Source organism: Rhinatrema bivittatum, chromosome 9 (assembly GCF_901001135.1).
Source record: "Rhinatrema bivittatum chromosome 9, aRhiBiv1.1, whole genome shotgun sequence".
Lineage (NCBI taxonomy): Eukaryota > Metazoa > Chordata > Amphibia > Gymnophiona > Rhinatrematidae > Rhinatrema > Rhinatrema bivittatum.
The window spans coordinates 98,180,575-98,203,413 of NC_042623.1; the positions used below are offsets into that span (position 1 = coordinate 98,180,575).

The 22,839-nt window shown below is 41.1% G+C and overlaps 1 protein-coding gene across 5 annotated transcripts in view; it reads left to right on the forward strand.

Annotated features, from left to right (window-relative positions):
• The window catches only part of DOCK4 (dedicator of cytokinesis 4), a 939,215-nt gene that overhangs the window by 316,369 nt on the left and 600,007 nt on the right, over positions 1-22,839 (forward strand). For all 5 annotated transcript variants that reach the window (XM_029615608.1, XM_029615609.1, XM_029615610.1 and 2 more), the window contains exons 5-6: positions 1,004-1,100; positions 10,990-11,138. In XM_029615608.1, coding sequence (XP_029471468.1) covers positions 1,004-1,100; positions 10,990-11,138 — 246 coding nt within the window. The remainder of the gene's footprint in view (positions 1-1,003; positions 1,101-10,989; positions 11,139-22,839) is intronic.

Genomic DNA, 22,839 nt, shown 5'->3' on the forward strand with positions numbered 1-22,839 from the left:
ATGAGGCAGGCAGGTGGGTTATAGATAGGCTTTGCAGTCCAGTTGCCGGAGTCTCTGGATCAATTAAGCCAGGCAAGCCATCAGCCAGGGAGGAGATGGGATGCGGCAGGGTTGGTGAATAAAGGAATGGAGATGATGTGGCAGGCTGGCAACAGAGGTTGAGTTGAATTGAGAGAGGAGGAAAAATGGAAAATACATGTGCTTAGGGCAGGCAAGGCATGTGACTCTCCTCACCGCTGACTGGCTACTGGGGTGGCTCAATATAAACCAGGCCTTGCTGACTGGGTTTTACAGTCTCTTGTTTCTGTGGTAACTGGACACTGTTCAACAGGCTTGTAAAACCGGGCTGTCTGTTTCTAAACTGGTCAGTTGGTCACCCTAACTCTACTGTCTCCTTGTGTCCCAGAAAAAAGGTAGCAGAACGCCATTCTGGCCCATCAGAAATTAAGCCCTGGGCCACAGAAGCAAAGGAAAATGTTGAATGAGTGCAAGTTTGAAACTTGTGAGCTGTAGTGCTTATCAAGACTAATGCAGCCTTGATGATTGGCACTATAGCACATAAGTTTCAAAATTGTGCTCAATCAATCTCTTTTTGTGTCTGTTCTTTTTGCTTTGCATCTGCTTCATATCACTTCTTTTCCTCCTGTTCCCTGTAGAAGCAGTGGGGAGGATGAATTGGGGGGGAGGGGGGTGAACAGGAGAGAAGGGTCTGCATTAGGGAGTAGAGTGGCTGTTCTCTGCTCTGTCTGCTCCAGCCTCACCTCTGTTCTCCTCTTCCCTGCAGGCTGCCTGAAGGGGAGGGGCTGAGCAGAGCACACCTGCTGCTCTACCTCTCTTGTCTGAAAAGAAGTGATGGTACTGTGTTCTAACCATTCCCCCCCTCCCCCCCCCCAGTTAATATGTTGACTACTTATTAAAATAATAAATAGAAGATTTAAATAGTGAACATCTGTAGTATGGTTTGTTTTGTGTGTGTAATTTCATTTTGCTTTTCATATCGCAGACAATTTGAAATGGTAGTCCCAACAGAAGATTCTGTTATCACAGAGATGACAACAACGTTAAGAGACTGGGGAACAATGTGGAAACAGCTCTATGTGGTAAACAATTCATATTGGATGCTTTTCATTATTAATTTTACATGCTTCCAAATGTTTTTAACATGGAACCTTGCAAAAGTGTGTGATCCCAGGTTATTCTCAGGCTGCTATGCCATGTCTGGTAGGGTTATGTTAGGGTTACTTGTAAACAGTGTATGAAAATCTTCAAAGCGGAAAGAGTGAAAGTGATTGACCACGTTCAGGGATATAGTCCCTTAAATTTTGCTGTGAGTAGGACAGATAGATGCCTTAGAAGGTAAGTCCCCAGCTGCCCTGGTTGTGGCATGTTGGGCATGTACATGGGTATACAAATGTGTACTTCCATAATCTTTAAGTGGAATCATGTTTAAATATGCCTGCTTTAGCTTTTGGCTGCAACCTGATTTTCAGGTTTATCATTGTGAAATGAACCCAATATGAGATTTAAGGAGCAATATACAAACGATTTTATGCAGGTAAATAAATGTGTGTGTACAAACACAAAAATTCTGTTCGATTCCCTCCTCCTCTATGGAGGTAAAAGTATGTGCACAGTTTCGCAGCACATGTACTTTTACCCAAACAAAAAAAGTGGCAGGGTTAAGGCCGGGGAAAAGAAAGCATGCCCAGTGATTGCATTTTCAAATCCCATGCAGGTTCAAACTATGGGGCCGATGCAATCAGTGCGCGCAGGAAACGGGCGCTCACTTTCCTCACGCGTGCCCAGGCACCTTTCCTGGTATTGAGCCATCAAGGAAGTGCTAGGGTCAAATGTGTGCACCTTTTATTTTATTTTATTTAATGTTTTTCTTAACCGACATTCATCGGAGATATCATGCCGGTTTACATGTAACAGGGGAAAATGAAGTAGGAGAATAGCAGTTACAAAAAACAGGGTAAAGAGGAACTGGGAAGTGCATAAGAAGAATGCACGGCAGAAGGAGAGCATTAGGCATGTAGGAAGTAAAGAAAACTTATATACACAATGGGGCGGATTTTAAAAGGAGCGCGAATAGCCTACTTTTGTTTGCGCTCCAGGCGCAAACAAAAGTACGCTGGATTTTAGTAGATACGCGCGGAGCCGCGCGTATCTGCTAAAAACCTGGATCGGCGCGCGCAAGGCTATGGATTTTGTATAGCCGGCGCGCGCCGAGCCGCGCAGCCTACCCCCGTTCCCTCCAAGGCCGCTCCGAAATCGGAGCGGCCTCGGAGGGAACTTTCCTTTGCCCTCCCCTCACCTTCCCCTCCCTTCCCCTACCTAACCCACCCGCCCGGCCCTGTCTAAACCCCCCCCTTACCTTTGTCGGGGGATTTACGCCTCCCTCTGGGAGGCGTAAATCCCCGCGCGTCAGCGGGCCTCCTGCGCGCCGGGCCGCGACCTGGGGGCGGGTCCGGAGGGCGCGGCCACGCCCCCGGGCCGCCCGGGCCGTAGCCACGCCCCCAGACCCGCCCCCGGAACGCTCCCGACACGCCCCGAAAACGCCACGCGGTTCGGGCCCGCCCCCCAACACGCCCCCCGACACGCCCCCTCCGAAAACCCCGGGACTTACGCGAGTCCCGGGGCTCTGCGCGCGCCGGTAGGCCTATGTAAAATAGGCTTCCCGGCGCGCAGGGCCCTGCTCGCGTAAATCCGCCCGGTTTTGGGCGTATTTACGCGAGCAGGGCTCTTAAAATCCGCCCCATAATGTGTCCCAAACTTAGGTTGGGCTGTAAAAGCACAAGTAGCCAGGGGCATGTAAAATGTATAGAAAAATTATATACACAATGGGGCGGATTTTCAGAGCCCTGCTCGCGTAAATCCGCCCAAAACCGGGCGGATTTACGCGAGCAGGGCCCTGCGCGCCGGGAAGCCTATTTTACATAGGCCTCCCGGCGCGCGCAGAGCCCCGGGACTCGCGTAAGTCCCGGGGTTCTCCGAGGGGGGCGTGTCGGGGGCGTGTCGGGGGGCGGGCCCGGTCGTCGCGGCGTTTCGGGGGCGTGTTGGCAGCGTTTTGGGGGCGGGTACGGGGGCGTGGCTACGGCCCGGGGCGGTCCGGGGGCGTGGCCGCGCCCTCCGTACCCGCCCCCAAGTCGCGGCCCGGCGCGCAGGAGGCCTGCTGGCGTGCGGGGATTTACGCCTCCCTCTGGGAGGCGTAAATCCCCCGACAAAGGTAAGGGGGGGGTTTAGACAGGGCCGGGCGGGTGGGTTAGGTAGGGGAAGGGAGGGGAAGGTGAGGGGAGGGCAAAGGAAAGTTCCCTCCGAGGCCGCTCCGATTTCGGAGCGGCCTTGGAGGGAACGGGGGTAGGCTGCGCGGCTCGGCGCGCGCCGGCTATACAAAATCCATAGCCTTGCGCGCGCCGATCCAGGTTTTTAGCAGATACGCGCGGCTCCGCGCGTATCTACTAAAATCCAGCGTACTTTTGTTTGCGCCTGGAGCGCAAACAAAAGTAGGCTGTTCGCGCGCCTTTTAAAATCCGCCCCAAAATGTTTCCCAAGTTAAGGTTTGAATGTAGCAGCACAGAAAGCACAGTTAATGCTTTACACAAGTGAATGTATCCAGGATTATCTGAGTGGGGGTGGGGGGGGGGGGGAGTGAGAGGACTCTGTGTAGAGCAGGTTAGGTATACAGAAGGAGTTAGATTGGTAGGTTCAAGAATAACGAGGTTAAGGGTAGGCTTGCTTAAATAGCCATGTCTTGAGTTTTATTTTGAATGTCTGCACCCACTGCTCTAGTCTGAGTTTGGGTGGCATAGTGTTCCAAGCATAAGGGCTGGCGGGCGCCCAGGAAAGGTGGCTCTCAGTGGGTTAGGAAAATGGACACTCGTTAATTGTCTGTTTCCCTAACCTGACTGCTGTCACTTCAAAAAAAATTTTTAAACCTTTCGGTTCCTCTGACTTAATATTGCCACGATATTAAACCAGAGGGTGTACAGAAAAGCAGTATTTTCTGCTTTTCTGTACACGTTTTTTGACTGTTAAGCAAAAAATGTGCGGGTCGGGTGCACATTTTTTTTTTTTTTTAGATCTGGGGAGAATAACTGATAGCCTCATCAGCATGTGATGAGCGCTATTAGTTTTGCGGGGGGGTTGGATGCGCATTTTGAACACGTTAATCCCCTTATAGCTTAAGGGGCTGTGGACACGCGTCCTAATCACACGTTCAGCCACGGGTTAAATAGTGCACTTGGCTGAGCGCACTGTTTGCATCGGCCCCCATGTGGATAGAAAAGTGCCTATCTTGTGCATGCCGCCCCAGTTTTCAAAGGGGAACGCAGCAGATAGTTTTGCTTTGAAAATTTGCGTGCAGGCCCATGGGTACAAATTTTCCCATCGGATTTCACATTGCTCTCTTAAATTGAAAATTGTGACATCGCTCACCTTAAGTTAGTGTACTAAAGAGTAAAGGCGAAGGATAATTTGATGAATATATAAAGATATTAAGAAAATTATATTGCATGAAATGTGATTGGATTGGGAAAGGGTTTAGTAATCATAGTTTTTGAAAAGATGTCCAGCACAAAAAGAAAAAAAGTATATTTTTTGGCAGTAAATAATTTTAATTGACTTGTGGATCAAAGTCACTTCAAATTCCCTTTGTGACCATAGTGTATGTTACGTTTCCCCAAAAGGAGCGAAAGCTGTGTAAGAAATTCTTGAGACATTAAGGGCTTTAGTTTAGTTTATTGACTTAATGAGCGCATTTCTTACAGTAAATCAATGCTTTTCTACCATTCTGTGTCCACAGGGAGAAAATAAAGCCTTAGGTTTTTTGTTTTTTTTTAAATCTTTATTTTCAAGTTTTCAAATATGCAAATACACGATCAAATCTTCAAACCTAACAATTACATTCTCTGAAATCACATTCAATATACAGTTACACAAAGTTGTAACTAAAACCAAAATTATCATGCTTAACATAATTGACCTTAGTAAATGAAGCCCTAAGTATAATACCTGATTATACATTTCAAAACAGGACTCCCAATAAATGAAATAGACTTGGTCATTTTTAATCATAAGCTGTTATGAGCATTCATTAGGGTTGCTATGATGGCAGTGGGCACTCGTCCTTGAGTATTATACTTTTGCAATGCTGTGGGGCACATTTCTAAATATACGAATGCATTTCAAGCCAAGTATTAAAAAAACATTTGGTTTAAGAGTCTGGAACCCCCACTACGGTCAGTGCATCAATCGTAGCAGATGGCTAATGAGAAAACTGCTTTCAGTGCACATGAAGCTTAACTAGTCTAATTCTTGCACATTGTGGAATAATTCATAAACATTAGGAGCCTTGCAGGGACTGGAGTGACTGGGTGTGAACCTACTGCCAGAGATCAATTAAGCAACCCCCCCCCCCCCCCCCCCCCCGGTACCATGCAGTATTTTAGGACTGCATGGGGCAAGTATTAAAACTTGCTCCTTATAAATTGAATTGAAATGAATTTTTATGGCAAACTGAAACTCTTTAATCTGCTCCCCATCCATTTCCTTGAACTGTTGGGAGCAGCCTTGTTGGGCGCAACGTCACAGATCACTTCACACGAAATGAGATCTGCTTGATTTATGCAGGATATGATATTTACTTATAATGAAATAATTGGTATGGAGCAATAAACCAACAGTAGGTAAATCATAACTTTTCAGCTAACATGGAAGCTGTTAGAGGTTCAGGAAACTTACCGGGCAGCTGCTGAAAAACATTACAAATAAATGACCGCGTAGTAATGTCTGTAATATAAACAAGGTGTTTAATACCACTTTTGAAGTAGTACAGAGTACACAGATAGTATTGCTCTTGCCTAGTAAATGTGGAATACTTAATGAAATGTAGGCATTTTTTTTACAAATATCCAGTGTGGGGAATCCCTTGGAGTCTCCACTAAGTGACCAGAGTAAATAACCTGGGTAGAGAGTGCAGCATTGCACTTTGCTACAGCACACCTGTTTGGTGGCTGCAGGGGTAGGCTCCTGCCTGTTAAGTGTGGGCAGACTTGGAGATCTGTGTGGCACTGAGTTGCAGTTTGGAGGTTGTAAAAGAGTTATTTTATTTTTGTCTTCCCTTTTTCCTAGATGCTAGGTCTCACTGTCCTGGTTACCCAAAATAGGAAGAAAACCTATTACCCTTCTGGTACACAGCCTGTCTGGTGAGGTTGTCTCAGATTTGAATTAAGCACTTTTTGGAGTTCAGTTTTGGAGTTGTCTTCTGAATCTGTAGTCCTGTCTCAGTGAGGGAAATTCCTTGCATCTCACACCCAGCAGATGGGCAGTGGTAACTCAGTTCAGGGGAGCCCCACTTTTCTGTTTGTAAAGTTTTTGACTTTTGATTTGGGAGAAAGTTATGATGCCACTCATCCTGCTCAGAAATGGGGAAAGAAAGGAGTGTTTTCCCCACTGAGTGGCGAATTGGAGATGCTTGCCTTTTTATTCGCAGCTCAAAGCAAATTATATTCAGGTACATTGGATATTGTCCCTGTCCCCAAAAAGCTTACAGTCTAAGGACCCTATTTATTAAGCATTTTTCCCATAGAGACAAAATGTGAGAGAACCTAAAGTAAATAGGCCCCTAAGTTTGTACCTGATGTAATGGAGGGTGAAGTGACATGCCTAAGGTCACAAGGAGCGTCAGTGGAATTTGAATTCTGGCTTCCGTGGTTCAGTTTGCTGCTCTAACCACTACTCTTCCACACCACCTCTACTGATAAGATCTCTTGTTGCCATCTGGATAGGAGAATTAAAAGTGAGAGTATTTTCATCTGGAGACCCCCACAGGAGTCTTCACCCTGGGATGAGAAAAGAAGCTTTGGAGCTGTGAAGTGTTGGAGAATCTTTGTGATCTAAAGTATTTGTGGGAAGGGGATTCTGACAGTATTAGCTATCCTGTCATAACTACTATTCTATGCCTTGGAGGGTATGGCATCCCCAAACCAAAATACTAAGGGGCACATTCACAGATACAGAGAATTATGGGAATCGAAATTGAGAAACAGATGCAGCAAAGAACAAGTGTGTATGGTGCCAAATGATTACTATTGAAGAGCTGTAGTGGAAACGTTCAAGTTGGCACAAAACCACAAATGAAGAGAGAAAAGAATGTGCATATACAATCAAAAAATAAAAACCATATACAAAATATTCTCTATAAATCTCAACAGAAAACCAAAAGATAATATGACCATTACAAACAATATCCTTGCTTTACCAAATAATATTAAATTAATACTTTCCGACTCAAAGATTTGGGGATTACTATTGACTGTCATTTAAACTTTAAAAAACATATTTCTGTTAAATTATGAGAAGGGTACTATAAACTGTTGGTATTGAAAAAATTGAAGCCGCTATTAGATGTTAATGATTTCCGATTGGTGTTGCAAGCCCTGATTTTTTCGTCACTGGACTACTAAACTCTCTTCTTTTGGGCCTTCCACAATCTACTTTGCGCCCTTTGAAGGTGCTTCAGAACTCTGTAGCAAGAGTATTAACAAACTGTAAGAAACGTGAACATATTACTCCAGTTTTAATCAACTTGCATTGGTTGCCGATATCACAAAGAATATAGTATAAGGCATGCTGTATTTTACACAAAGCTATATACGGACAAAAAAACAGATTGGTTGAACTTTTAAATTCGTTTACATATTCCACAAAGATCTTTGAGATTAGCGAGCAAAGGACTGCTACAAATTCCATCAGTAAACTCAGCCCACCTTATACTAGTCCAAGATAGGTCCATTTCGATTGCTGGTCCCTGTATCTGGAACACAATGCCGGTCGAATTGCATCTAGAATCAGAGTTTAAAGCTTTTAAGAAAGCATTGAAGACATGGCTCTTCGAGCAGGCCTATGCTGATCATCTTAAGAAAAGGAATAGCTAGTACGAGGAAATGCAATTTTATTTTCTTTTACTTTGTTTTATTAACTAATTTTATTTGATACTAGAAACATTAATGTATTTTAATTTTTTTATTTTGACTATTGTTTTTATGATTTCGTGTGATGTAAACCGTCATGATGTGTTCCACGAATGATGGTATACAAAACCCTTAAATAAAAAAATAAATAATATCTTGTATACAAGTGAGGAGAGTGGTATCAGAGAAGCTATATATGGTGTAAGAGATGTAATCCACTGTCTCCTACCCGCAATGGGCCTCAGACGGTATCAGAACTGTACACAGTCAATTCAAATCATCTACCGCAAACCTCTTTTATTGTATGCATTCAAAAAAGGTTCTCAAAGACTTCATTCCAAAAATAAAAATATTTCACACTCAATCAAAAATATAATCAACAGACTAAGGCACCAATACATTTTCAAAATGGAACTAGCCACCATATACTTAGCTTAAATACTCATGTTCAGGTTGATTTTATTTAAAGTTAAAGTTGGAACATCCTATCAGAGTATCCCATCTGATTATTGACAATTATTTCCGTCCACACTATACTTATTGAGAGTTACACCAACAGAAAGTTTACCCCCTGAGCCTTGGGTCCTGGAGATTTAACCTCCCTTTCAGAGAGGGAGAGACTGGGCCAGGAGTTAGCCCCAGAATTGAGCGTGACCCTTACATTCAAGGATAAATATTAGAAGAGGGGCTGCAATAGCAACCCTCCCTACCTCCCAAAAGTGTGCATGCACAGTTGTGCAGCGTATACATGGTGTGAACCTGTTTGCCCTGTTTTCTCATTTCAATCTCTCTGTTTTGCTGAAGTAAATGGGTTTCAGCACAGCTTTCTATGATTGATCACCTGCACCCCCAAGAGTTAATATTACTTGTTCCATACATAGAAACAGAGACTGTTATAGCAGATAAAGGCCGTAAATCCCATCTAGTCCATTTCCATTCCTGTGCAATCCCACAGAATCTACTTAATTTCCATCTTTAACATCACATCTTCATAACTAGTGATCCTTTGTGCTTATCCTATATCTTCCTAAATTTGGTTAATAATTTTCTTGCTGCCATCTCACCTGGGAGACTATTTCATGCATCTATTACCCTTCCTATGAAGAAATAATACTAGATATTGCAACTTTTGATCTGGTTAAAACTACAATACTGTGAGATCCTCCTTGGTTGGGATGAGGTTTACAGTTCAGTGTACTACTGCATGTACATGTTGTGTTTCATTGAGTAAAACAATATTCAAAAGATTCTTTCATTTTGAAAGTTCTCTTTCATTATTAATGTAACTTAATTGCTGGTTATTACATTAGTTAAATTTAAATTATGAATATTCAGAGGACAGGTGCTATCAACTGGATATTAATATAGAAAAATGCTCATGCTGTGATTCTAGGATGCCGTTGATTAAACAGTTTTGTTGGACACTAACATGTAAGAATAAGAGAAACTGAAGAAGGCTTTACTTGGAAAATAATCCTAATGCAACTGTTTTGGTTTTCTTTTTCCCCAGTATGAGTCAGTGATGGTATGACATGTAGCACTCTGCCATTTTTTGTTGTTGTATGGAGGCTCAATTTCATATCACACTATTGGGTGCTCTAAGTTTTTCCAAATGCTATTTGTGTAAAATTGCTTTTTCTAAAATTGATTGCCTGAGGAAGAGATCTCTGTAGTCTTATTTATTTTTTTCTTTTGAAGTTCATCAGACTGAGCGTATAAGGAGCTTTCTCATACAGCTGATTGTGTTAAAATACTCTGACCTGGGTGAGCAGTACATATCTGATTGGCTTCAGCAACACATCCAAACTCCAAACTTTAGCAGAACTCTGACAGATCTGCGGCACTGTGCAATGGTGCTAAACACCCAGAAGTTGACATTTCAGAATAGTTGCCCTTTGGGCTATGCTGTCAAAATATTATTTTAACTAGTGTTCTGTTTTTAAGAATAGGTAAATGTTGGAGTATTGTTGCAGATGTGATGAAACAGATTGTTCCAATCATGAAAACAAATGAAAAAGAAGACATGAGACATGAAGGCATCTTCTCAGCATTAGATTTTCAAATGAAGATAAAATATGCTATGTAGAAAGACATCAAATGAAAACAAATTAATTTTTTTTTGTTTTTTTTTGTGGAAAACAAAATGTGCTCTTTACAGACACTTAGGGGCGGATTTTCAGAGCCCTGCTCGCGTAAATCCGCCCAAAACCGGGCGGATTTATGCGAGCAGGGCCCTGCGCGCCGGTAAGCCTATTTTACATAGGCCTACCGGCGCGCGCAGAGCCCCGGGACTCGCGTAAGTCCCGGGGTTTTCGGAGGGGGCGTGTCGGGGGGCAGTCCCGGTCGTCGCGGCGTTTTCAGGGCGTGTCGGCAGCGTTTTGGGGGCGGGTACGGGGGCGTGGCTACGGCCCGGGGCGGTTCGGGGGCGTGGCCGCGCCCTCCGTTGTTGGGGGATTTACGCCTCCCAACAAAGGTAAGGGGGGGGTATGTAGAGGAAGGGAGGGGAAGGTGAGGGGAGGGTGTTAGAGGATTCCCTCCGAGGCCGCTCCGATTTCGGAGCGGCCTCGGAGGGAACGGGGGTAGGCTGCGCGGCTCGGCGCGCGCCGGCTATACAAAATCCATAGCCTTGCGCGCGCCGATCCAGGTTTTTTAGTAGATACGCACGGCTCCGCGCGTATCTACTAAAATCCAGCGTACTTTTGTTTGCGCCTGAGCGCAAACAAAAGTAGGCCTATTCGCGCTCCTTTTAAAATCCGCCCCTTAATTCGGAAAGGAAAATTCCTTAAGGCAAAAACCCAGATGATGGTTAAATAGGAAACCATTTAATCTGAATGTCTCAGTTAAATCTGTAAAACATTGTTGACAAAGATATTATATATGAAATGTCAGCTATACTTATTTTGCTGAACAGAAAAGCAGCACAGAATATGTATAAAAAGTAGATATTTAAATGAAAACTAATTGCTTGCATTACTGACTGTTTAATATTTCACTGCTGTTTTTGTGTATTTCATAGAAGAATGAAGGGGATCTCTTCCACCGACTTTGGCACATCATGAATGAAATACTGGACCTGCGTAGGCAGGTACTTGTGGGACATCTGACTCATGATCGGATGAAGGACGTAAAACGGCACATCACAGCACGACTGGATTGGGGCAATGAGTGAGTAACAGTTTAGTATCAGAACAACATATTTTATATAGTAAAATGTCATGCGTCTGTACACACAAGGATAGCATTGCACTTATCTCTGGACAGCTTACCCTTCATGGTGAATCCTAAAGTTAGACCATGAATTCTACAGTGAATCAAGTCATTTGGTTCTATACTGTCTTTCATCAAAAGTCAATCTGGAGTTTCATTGCATCTATTGCATGCCAGAAACAGAGCAAAAAGAGAAGTTGCAAAAAGATTTCAGGTGAGCGACGTATTTATTTTTGAAGTTCTGCAAGTAGTTAGACTCCTGCATTGGCATTTGTTTGAGAAATAAACATACATGCTATGCCGCATCAGTTTTAAATAACTGGATTATTTATTGCATTTCATTGTATGTTCTTTAAATTTATATTGCTCAGGTTGATACCTTCTCAGTCTCTAAAATCTGTAAAAGCAATATGTATCTGCAAGATTAAAATGAGAAGGAAGTACTTTTATATTGTATTTCATCTTTCCTTTGCAGGATTAGGGTTAAGCTGATTTTGACCATATGTTGAGTAGTTGGGAAGGCTAACCTGCCCATTGCTCTTCCAGACACTCTGGCAGTCAGAGGAGTGAACACAACAAGGTTGATAGTCAAAAGATTAGGCTCAGCCAAAATTTGGTGATAACTGGATAAATCTACCTGTTTACAAATTTGGCCTGTTGAACTGGATAAAGTTATACAGTTAAAACTGCAAGTCACATAAATTTAGCCAGGAAGAAAGGGATTGGTTGGAGACCTTCTTTGGGTACATTTTTAACTTTAGTCAGTTGATGCGATATTTAGGGCTAACCAGATAAATTTACCTGAGTAACCCTGGCCATGCAAATGCCAGTCCTAAATCTATCCACTCAAATTTTGAGCAGGTAGATTTAGCTGGATATTCAGCCACACAACTAGCCAAGATAGTTACCCGGTTCTGTTAACCCTTCAGTTTTCTGAATATTGACCCACTCTTATATTTACATAATATTAAATTTTAAATATTTGCCAAAATTTTACTCTCTAACATCAGGGCAAATCAAAATCAAATGGACACTTTCATGTAAATTTGAAGATTTATTTGGCATGATGTGTTCCTGTACTTTACAGAGGAGCACAAGGCATTCTTTTCTTCTTCAGGAACTAACTATCTTGGCCAGATTTGACTTTTTAATAACACACAAAACCAAGCAGTGACATCTGCATATGCATTTTTTTCTACTTCTGATTCTGCTGTATATTGCCTGCTAACAATCGGGCCGATACAGTACAGTGCGTTTCGACGGAGCGCACTGTTAACCCTCTATTGGACGCGCGTTTTCGATGCGCTAGCGTTACCCCTTATTCAGTAAGGGGCTGAAAACGCATGTCCAACCCCCCGAACCTAATAGCGCCCGCAACATGCAAATGCATGTTGATGGCCCTATTAGGTAGTCCCGCGCGATTCAGAAAACAAAATGTGCTTTTCTGTGCACCCTCCGACTTAATATCATGGTGATCACCTCACTCATTCCTTTTTCCAGATCATTTATGAATGTTAAACAGCACAGTTCCCAGTACTGATCCCGGGATATTCTACTAACAACCTTTTTCCTTTTAGAAAACTGACCATTTAATGCTACCTTCTGTTTCCAGACTTTTAATCAGTTACCAGTCCACAGTAGACTACTATCTCCTATCCCATGACTTTGTAACTTTCTTAGGAATCTTTCATGGGAGACTTTGACAAATACGTTCTGAAAATCCAAATATATTATGTCAATCAGCTCTCCTTTATTTATATATTTGATTACATCTCCAAAAATAATCTAAAAGATTGATAAGACAAGACTTTTTCTTGCTAAAACCATGTTGATTTTAATTCATTAAGCCATGCTGTCAGTATGGCCAGTGTTTTTGTTTTAAGAATCGATTCTACCATTTTTCCCAGCACTGACATCAGACTTACAGTTCTATAGTTTCCCGTATCTCCTTTGGAGCCCCTTTAAAAATTCAGCATCATGCTGACCACCTTCCAGAATTGTAGCTGTTTTAAATGGTAGGTGTAAGGATCCATTGCTGAGTGCTTTTCTGGAACTGTATGTTGTCCTTCCAGCTCTGTTCTCCTCCCCCTCGCTGGAAGCAATCTTATTTCTTGTATAGGCCTAAACTTCTACTGAGGCAGTCTTAGCAGTCAGTTGCCAGAGGTTGGCCCTACCATTTGATTGTCGTACTCTGGCTCTGCTTCTGATTCCAGAACACTTCAATTTCGTCATTCTGCTTCTACATCTAATGTTGTGTTCCTATCTGGCCTCCTGAATTTCTGGTTAGTTCTCTTCCCTATCCTGTGTGCAGCTTCTCGCTTCTTGTCCATGTCAGATCTACCCCTGTTTCTCTTGCCTCCCTGGCCCCCAGCACCAGAGGCCTCAACCTGAAGGGAAGGTGACTGACCTAAGCAGAAGTTCATCTACTGACAATGGCCAGGATTCAATTCTCCTAGGCCTAGGATGCTCACTTCTGGGGAAATCCACAGACTATAAATGTTACAACAGGTTGCAGATTATGAGTAACAGATTAGAAATTTCATGTTTTAGTTCTTTTAGATCTCATGTGGATGCCATCCAGTTCTGGTGATTTGTTTCACTTTAGTTTGTCAATTCTGATTTATTACATTCTCTTTTGTTGCAAGTATTTGTTTTAGTTGCTCAGAATCTCTACTATTAAAGAATGTTTCAGGTGTGGGTATTTTCCCAATACACTTCTTCATAAAGACCATGGCAAATAATTCATTCAGCTTTTCTGCTATTTCATTGTCATTCCTGAGCTCCTCAGTCATCTAGCAGCCCAACTGACTCCTTCACATGCTTTTTGTTTCAGATGTACTTGAAAAAGTTTTTTCTTTTTGCTCCACAGGCAAGCTTTTTTCTCAAAGTCTCTCTTGACCTAACTACTGTTTTACATGTAACTTGCTAGTGCTTATGCTATTGCCTATTTTCTTCATTATTGTCTGTTTTCTATTTTTTGAACAATGCCCTTTTAGGTTTAACTTCCTCCCTTACCTCACCATTAAATCACATTGGCAGTTGTTTCGTCTTTCTTCAGCCTTTTTTTAATGCATATTATACATTTTATCTGGGCTTCCAAAATTGTATTTTTAAACAATGTCCATGCATCATACCAACTTTTAAGCCATGCAGCAATGCCTTTTAGTTTTTTCTAACAAATTTATTCATTTTATCATAGTTTCTCTTTTTAAAGTTTTATGCTACTTCATTAATTTTACTTAATGTCTTCCCTACAGTGATTATGTCAAAATTGATTACATTATGATCACTGTTGCTTAGAGACCCCCCCCACCACAGTAACTGTTGAACCAGTTCATGCATTTTGCTTCTTGTCAGTTCTAGGATTGGCTGCTCAATGAAGCAGTTATTTATGACATTTACAAATTTAACCTCTCTAGCATATCCCAATGAGATATTGGCCCAGTCAGTATATTGGAATAATTGAAATCTCCCATTATTATTGTGTTGCCAGATGTATTTGCTTTTTTAATTTCAGCTAGCATTTCTCAATCTTTCTTCATTTTGGCCAGGTGGTTGCTAATATACAACTACTGCTGTACTCTTACATGTCACATATGTAATTTCTATCCATAAGGATTCTACAGTGCATTTTATTTTTGCAGGAGTTTTATTATACTCACTTGATTTTTATCATCTAGAATGTAATGTCTTACTCTTTAATTTATTATGATCTGCTCTGAAGTGGCTGCCTAGCCATAAAAGGTGGAATAGAAATTCAAAAATTGAATTAAATTGCTGATTACCAACATTGTATGGAAAACAAATAGCAGATGAAAGACAGCAGAATTTACTTATTCATCCTCTCAGCACATTTGGTTGTACTCCCTGTGGTCAAGAGTAGATAAGTTATCTCTGCCCCTCAATCTAATGTCCCCTTTTTCCTATCATTCTTTTCCCTAGTTCCTGTGGTTGATTCCTCTGGGAAATTAGGCATTAATTGGAGAAGGAAGTTACTACTTCTTTCTGTGCTTTTTAGGTCTGTCCTGTATACCAGAGCGCTTTGTATTCTATTCCCTTGGATGATAAAAGTAAAGATCTGCAAAGCAAGTACAGAACAATTGTAATATCAGACAGGAATAATTTCTTTTTGAATTGTTGTGGGTACCCTTCTGGGTTACTCTGGATTGTTCATTCTGCATTAAAGGTCCATTTGCGATCATTGGCTTCTGATATAATTGAAGATTAACTACAAAATTTTGTCTGGTTCATTATTTTTGTAAATTTTTTTTCCATTTCTCGCATCCCTATAGATTTAAAACTCCATTATTCTATAAGAACCCTAAAATCTCTCAAAAATTCCTTTTGGAGGCTCCTTCTATTCATCAGATACAATTAGTGGAATTCCATAAACATGCCTTTTCTGTTGCTGCAGTAGAATATTGGAATCGCTTACCACATGATTTATGTCTGATTCTATGCTCCAAAAGTTTTAGAAAGCAATTAAAAACCTTTTCTTTGTTCTTGTTTTTTTTTATAAAAAATTATTAAAAAAAAAAAAAAATTATTCTTTTTAACTGCCCAATTTTGTTTGAATCCCTCAATGTTCATGTATGGTAGCTTTAATGCTATGTTATTTTATTTATTTATTTATTTATTTATTTATTTATTTAAGTTCTTTTAATATACCGATGCTCAAGACAAGGTCTTATCGTACCGGTTTACAATAAACAAGGGGGAAAACCAGTTAATACAGGAAGCGAAAGTTACATTAAAACAGGGAAGTCGAACATGGTTGTTTGAAGACAAAGGGATAGATTAACAATTTCTATTCTAAATGTATAGAAGAGCTGCTAAGCAAGGCACGGATGCTTCTATGGTAAACTTAAATACAAATTTACGAAGTGGAGATTCAATTGAAAAGTTAAATATACGCTAGCTGTTCTAGAATAGCAGATCCTTAGTGAAGCTAGAAGAGGGCCCAACCGAGGGGTGGCGGTCCTTGCGGATACCATGAATTTCTTCAGTGATAAGCTTGGGCGAAGAGCCACGTTTTCAATTTTTTTCTAAATGTGAGATGGCAATGTTCCTGGCGTAGGTCTGGTGGGAGAGAGTTCCAGTGATGTGGTCCTGCGGTGGATAGCGCTCGTTTTTTGATGGAGTTAAGTTTAACAGGATCCAGCAGCTTTCAATAACTGAGCTTCTTTAGCATGAGCACTGCAGTCAGGGATGCCTTTCCCAAGATCAGTCACCAGTGCTAGTCTGAAATGCACAGGCTTGCACTCTAAGGGTTAAGGATACTTAAACATTTGCTACTATTCTACAATATGAAGAGCAATTTATGCCTTCCCTAGAAACTGATTTCAGCAGCCCCCTTTCCCATCATCTAGAAACAGTTTGAGACAGTGTCTAGCTTGTTCATGGATTAAAGAATAGCTGGATCTCCTACAGAGTCAACACAATCTCAATACAAATAAAAGATTTGGTACCAGGGAGCAATTTTCTCAATATTGCATTGCTAAAACCAAAGACAATCTCTAAGCCAGTATAAGTGACTTTAGTGAAAAAAAAAAGTTTAATTCTGTGATTCTTCTCTGGCAATAATATAGCTGCCTGCAAAAATTACTAGCCAAAAGCATACAGATCAATAATATCTGAAGAATCAGGCTCATTTCTTTTTTTTACCTTCTATTGTAAGTGGAAGAAGCAAAAACAGTAACTGATTTCATGGTGGCATGGGATAAATGCAGAGGATTCCTAGTTGCAAGGAAGCCAAAGAAAAGCCAGTGTGGGCTATGTTTGTCATTGCAAAAGGAAACAAATTAGGCAGACTAGATGAGCTTGTACAGTCCTTAACTACCATTAGTTTGTTTGTTTCTATTATGACCTATTATGGTCTGCTGGGACAATATCCTGAGTGAACATGGTATAGAATGATGTTATAACCAAGGGTCTTAGCTAATGTGATGGTGTGTCAACTGCTGCAGAATTCACTTCATGCTGTGTAATTGTGTTAAACAATATTATCTGCCCCAGGTTCATATTCATGATTTTTATTTATTTATTTATTTATTTATTTATTTATTTATTTATAGATTTTTCTATACCGGGGTACGTAAATAACATCACCTCGGTTTACATACAAACAGTAATTCAGCATTGCGCTTTACACTATAACATGGTAACTTGAATACAATACAGTATATAACTTTGTATTAATAGCATATAAACAATATATGATAGATTGTGGAAGTTAGGAAGAGTAGTTGAGGATTCAGATTATTGATAGTAGGCTTTTTTAAATAGCCAGGTTTTAAGGTTTTGTTTAAATTTTTTGTGACAGAGTTCCTGGCGTAATTCAGAGGGCATGGTGTTCCATATTGTTGATCCAGCAATGATGAAAGATCGTTCTTTTGTACTAGAGAGTTTAGTCAGATTGGGTGCAGGGATGTTTAATTTAGCTAAATTCTGGAATCTCGTTGGGCGGGAAGACGTTTTGAATTGTAGTTGATCTGTGAACCAATGCATTTCTCTGTTTTGAATGGCTTTGTGTATCAGCGACATAGATTTATAAATTATCCTGTAAGCCACGGGTAGCCAGTGCAAAGACTGAAGAGCTGGAGTGATGTGATCATGGCGGCTTGTGTCTGTGATAATACGGGCAGCTGCATTTTGCAGCATTTGTAAAGGTTGAATGGTGGCTTTAGGAAGACCCAGTAACAGAGCATTGCAGTAATCAATCTTTGATAAAATAGTTGCTTGTAATACTGTGCGGAAATCATATTGGTGTAATAGAGATTTAATACGTTTAAGCGTGAGTAGCTTAAAGAAACCGTTTTTTACCGTATCCGCGATGAATTTTTTAAACGTGAGATTGCTGTCAATGATGATACCAAGGCTGCGTACTTGTTGTGAAATAGGGTAGTTGTTTTGAGAAATATGATGCTACCTCTATTCCACTCTTTCACTGAAGCTAGCTACTGCCAATATCACTCATGCCATTGCTGCTCCACTTAATCATTTCCCCCACAAAACCATCTGCTATTATGTTGTTTTTCCACCTTTCCATCTTCCTAAACTGTGTGGGACAACTTAACTCTTCCACTCTTCCTTTCCTCAATAAATTCAGCTGTTGTGAGTCCTCTGCATTGCTTTGCCACAAAGCCGATCACTGCCTGCACTGCTCATGGTGCACCCATATCCCACCGACCAGTCTTCCTTCATGTAGAGGTTCTGCTCCTTGCTGATGCCCAGCTCTGCCTGTGCTGCCTTGCTCTGTTTGTTAGGCCATACGATACTGGCAAAAACTGTTTGCATGCTGAAGTGCATGAAGACAGTCACTACCAGCACACATGTGGCCTAGTAAATAGAGTTTCATAGTCGCATGACAGATTTAAAAAGTATAACTAGCTGTAGATGTAATTGAAACTGCAGGGTTCTGGGAAAGAGGATATAGGTGGTGGGAGTGTACAAAAATATGAGCTAACCATAGATTTTTCCACAGAATATTTAACACTTGCTGCAGCACCTATTCCTAAGCTGGCATAGAAAACCAGGGCCCTTGGGTATAAGCATTGCATTGGCTATATATATGACCATAGATTTTAGGGAGAAGGTATGGTTTAGTCCAGTGTGCTTTACTATTTTTTTTAAGCAGTGGCCACTTGGGATCTAATGGGGATGGAGGAGGAGTCAAGTATGTGTGGGAGAAAGGGGTCCCATCTCCAATACTGTGGTCAATGGGGAGGATATCATCGCCATGTATGACTAGTATCAGTCTCTCCCTCCTTCTCAACCCACCATTTTCCCATGTAATTAAAACCAACTCAAAATCAAAACAATAATTTGGATTTAAGGAAATAAGGCACTTACGCGCGCGTGTGCTCTCAGGCAGGACAGCATGTGGCATGGTGCAAAGAACATGCACTGTACATTTTATGGATTGACTGGGGCCTGAACTTCCTGGTGGATCTACGAACGGGGTGGGATGCCAGCTGAGACAAAACCTTAAAGACAGAGGCAGCAGGCTGCATGTAACATGGTGGTGGTGCAACGTGCACTGTGCACTTTTGATTTGGCTGAGGCAAAGATATGAAACTGTAGCAAAATTCATTTCAGAACACAAGGCGCAGGAAGTATGCAGGTGGGAAGGATGGAGTCAATGTGCGCTCCTCTTCCAGACCTCTTCCAGACCCCACTTCCCGCCAACAGGAGTGGGGCCTGGTAGAAGAGCCAGTGCAAACTCTATCCCTGTCCATGCATGCCTGCTGTCCTTGCCTTCTATTTTGAAACTGATTTGCAGCTGCACGCTGCTGAACCATTGAGCATTGACTCGATTAAGAGAATTGGGAAGTTTTGGAGCAGTTGGTTGGAGAGGGAGTGCTAACCATTACTGCTAATACAGCACCACCTCAGTGGCTCACCTGACAAGCTTGTCCCGTTCCTAGGGATTCCCTCAGCTCCCACAGCTTGATTTCTGCTAGTAAAAATAAAATTTACAGGACTTGTTCACCTGCTGCAGGGGAGAAGGAGAGCACACCAACAAGGGGAAAGGGTCATACATTACATAGGTGGTGCCATTAGTATTCGGTAACAAAAAGGCAATTATTTGTGAGATTAAGTGTTTCATGGCAATGTGTCCTGAAGGTTGCCTACAGTTAAAAAGGTTGAATTAATTCAGTAAGGAGTATTAAATTAGGCATTCGGTGCTTTATGCCGCATATCCTTGCTTAATTGCCTGCATCAGTTTTCTTTCTCGAAGGCTTGTATGAAAAGCCAGGTTTTGAGTTGTGTTTTGAAAAGTTTATGATTGCTCTGGAGTCTAAGGTCAAGGGGCATGGAGTTCCATAATATGGGACCGGCTAGGGACAAAGCTCGCTCCCTCACTTGGGTAAGTCTTGCGGTTTTCACAGAAGGAATGGGAAGGAGTGCTCTGTTTGCTGACCTTAAATTTCTCTGTGGGACATGTACTCTAAGTGCTGTGTTCAACCATTCTGCTTTATCGTCGTGGATAAGTTTGTGTATTAAGCACAGTGCTTTGAACTGTATTCTTTGTTCTATGGGAAGCCAATGTAGTGTACCTGTTATGTGATCTCTTTTGTTTTTTCCAGTGAGAATTCTAGCTGCAGCATTTTGTAAAATCTGTAGGGGTCTTACTGTAGTGTTGGGTAGGCCTAGTAGCAAGGCATTACAATAGTCTGTGCTGGTGAAAATCAGAGATTGCAGTACAGTACGGAAGTTTGGTAAGGATAGTAATGGTTTCAGTTTTCTTAGTATCATGAGTTTAGCATATCCTTCCTTAACTTTTAATGATATGTGTTGTTTCATTGTCAATTATTACCCCGAGATTGCGAACTTTCTTTGCTAAGTCAATTTGTTGGTTGCTCTTGAGAAATATTGGGATTTGTGAATTCCAGTGCCAGTTTTAACATAGACTCAATGACCATGGATGTAAGGCAGATCAGCATGTGCAGGGATTTATTTCCCCTTCTCCTTCTCCGCACACAGTCCCGTTGTAGTCCTGACTTCTCCCTCCTCTGTCCAGCAGGATAAGAGCAGACCCTTTAACTAGAATCTGCCTGCTCCTCTGTCAGCTTCAATTTGAAGTTTAATTTTGCTGAACCTGAGAGATTTGCAGGACCCACCTGCACTGCTCATTCATATTGAAATCATCAAAGACTCAGGTAAGAAGTGCTGCTCTCTCCTGCTGGATGGAAAGATGGAGAGAGGATCAAAGATGGCTTCTCTCCCCCCAAAGGGAAGTGCTTGAGTCAGTTGCCTCAATTCCCCTCCCCCACCAAGGATGGTCCTGTTTGAGTGATATACTTTACTGTGCCTTAGTTGTAATTGTTCCTTCTCTGTAGAATGTTCTGGTTTAGTATAATAATTATTAATTTGATTTGTATAGCGTATTATCAGATATATGAAGAGAGAGACAATGGACAGTCCTTACTCTCTAGAGCTTACAGTCTAGTCAAGACAGACGAGATACACTGCAAAAAAACCCAAAACCCAAATAAGAGGCTTTTAGTTAAGAAGACCAAAATGAAGAAGATTTAAAGTGAGTGGGATTGAATCAAGGAGGAGCAATTTTTTAACTGAGTATCCTCAAATAAGATGTTTAGAATCTGGAAATGTTTTAAGAACTCTTGTAATGTAAGTTGTCGCTAATCAGTCTCTTCTTACTTAATATGACGTAGGTATGGAATATTAGAAGACACAAAGACAAAAGCAAACAAGAAACTTTGAGTTAAAACAGTGAAGCCATGATTGAGAAGAACAAAACCAGGAGGTTTGAAAACTAAATGATGCATTAGAACTGATGGCACTAGGCAAGGAGACCCAGACTCAATGTCCAGACTTCTGATACTTGGGCAGGTCAGGGCTGGAAATACTGGGGCCAGCATTCATAGCCCTTGAATACTTATATTCACCAAACCCGACCAGTTAGGTGTGCCTCCAGGACAGGGATGGGAAACACTGGCATGGGGTAACTTCTGCAGGCCATTCATAGCACACAATTTCACCAGGCTCTGAAGGGAAGTCTTCCTGGCAGAAAGTAATTGTTGTGATGGTAAGGTTAGGGGATGGAAGAGAAGGGAAAAAGTCTTGCAGTCGTAAATTAAGGCTCATGGCACCAAGACACTGCCTGAGCTGGAAAAGCTTAGAATTGAACAACAGTGATACTGTTAGGTTAAAAAAAAAAAAACCAAAAAAACTTTGATTGCATCAAAGGTGAAATATATTTTATGACATATACAGCATATTAAAATTATGGAATCCAAATTATCTGTTCAAGAGTAATTTATGGAAGACTATATTAAAAGCCTTTCAGTTTATTAGGGAGTGATAGCTACTTTACAGAAGATGAATAGTGGGATTATAAAGGATAATGTTATCCTCCAATGGAAAAATGAGTCTTTGTAAAATATAATTAAAGAAGAGAATCTTAGATTTATCATTTTTTCCAAGGTTTCAAATGTCTCTGCTACAGATCATCTTAAAACCAATATCATGGAGACTTTTCTGTGTCCCTCAAGGGACATGTAGTAGATAATTTTAAAATGTATTTATGCAGGTAAAACTGTATTTTACCTGCATAAATAATCTCTTCTAAAATTGTGCACTTGATATATGGGTAAAAAATACATGCATATTTGTACCCACGTATTAAAGAGATGTTCTGAGACAGGATTTGAGCTGGTTTAGCATTTAGATACACATCTACATTTTAAAAAGTATGTACATTAATTTTTCTGAGAAAACTACTTATACACAATAGCATATGTAAATGTATGCAAGTAGATTTTCTTCAGTAATTTTCGAAGCTAAAGCATGGGCGTACTTTGTCTTTGAAAAGTAGCGTGACGTCTGTTGATAAGAGGTACCTGCAGATTTTACACTCGTAAGAAAATTAACCCATAAAAGTACATTATTTGATGGCATCTAAACAGCCAAATATAGAACATTGCTTGGATATTGCAGATGCTTCACTCGTGGAGACGGTGAATGTTTGTCTTGGTTGATAGAATTTTCACTAGGGATTGGGATTGTAGTATTTGCATCATGAATTTATCACAGCAACTTGAGCAACAAGACATGGTCCCTGTGAGTGCTACATTGAACAAGATTGGAATTGGATTCTAAAATTATTTTCAGAAAAAGGATTGAATTTTTTTCT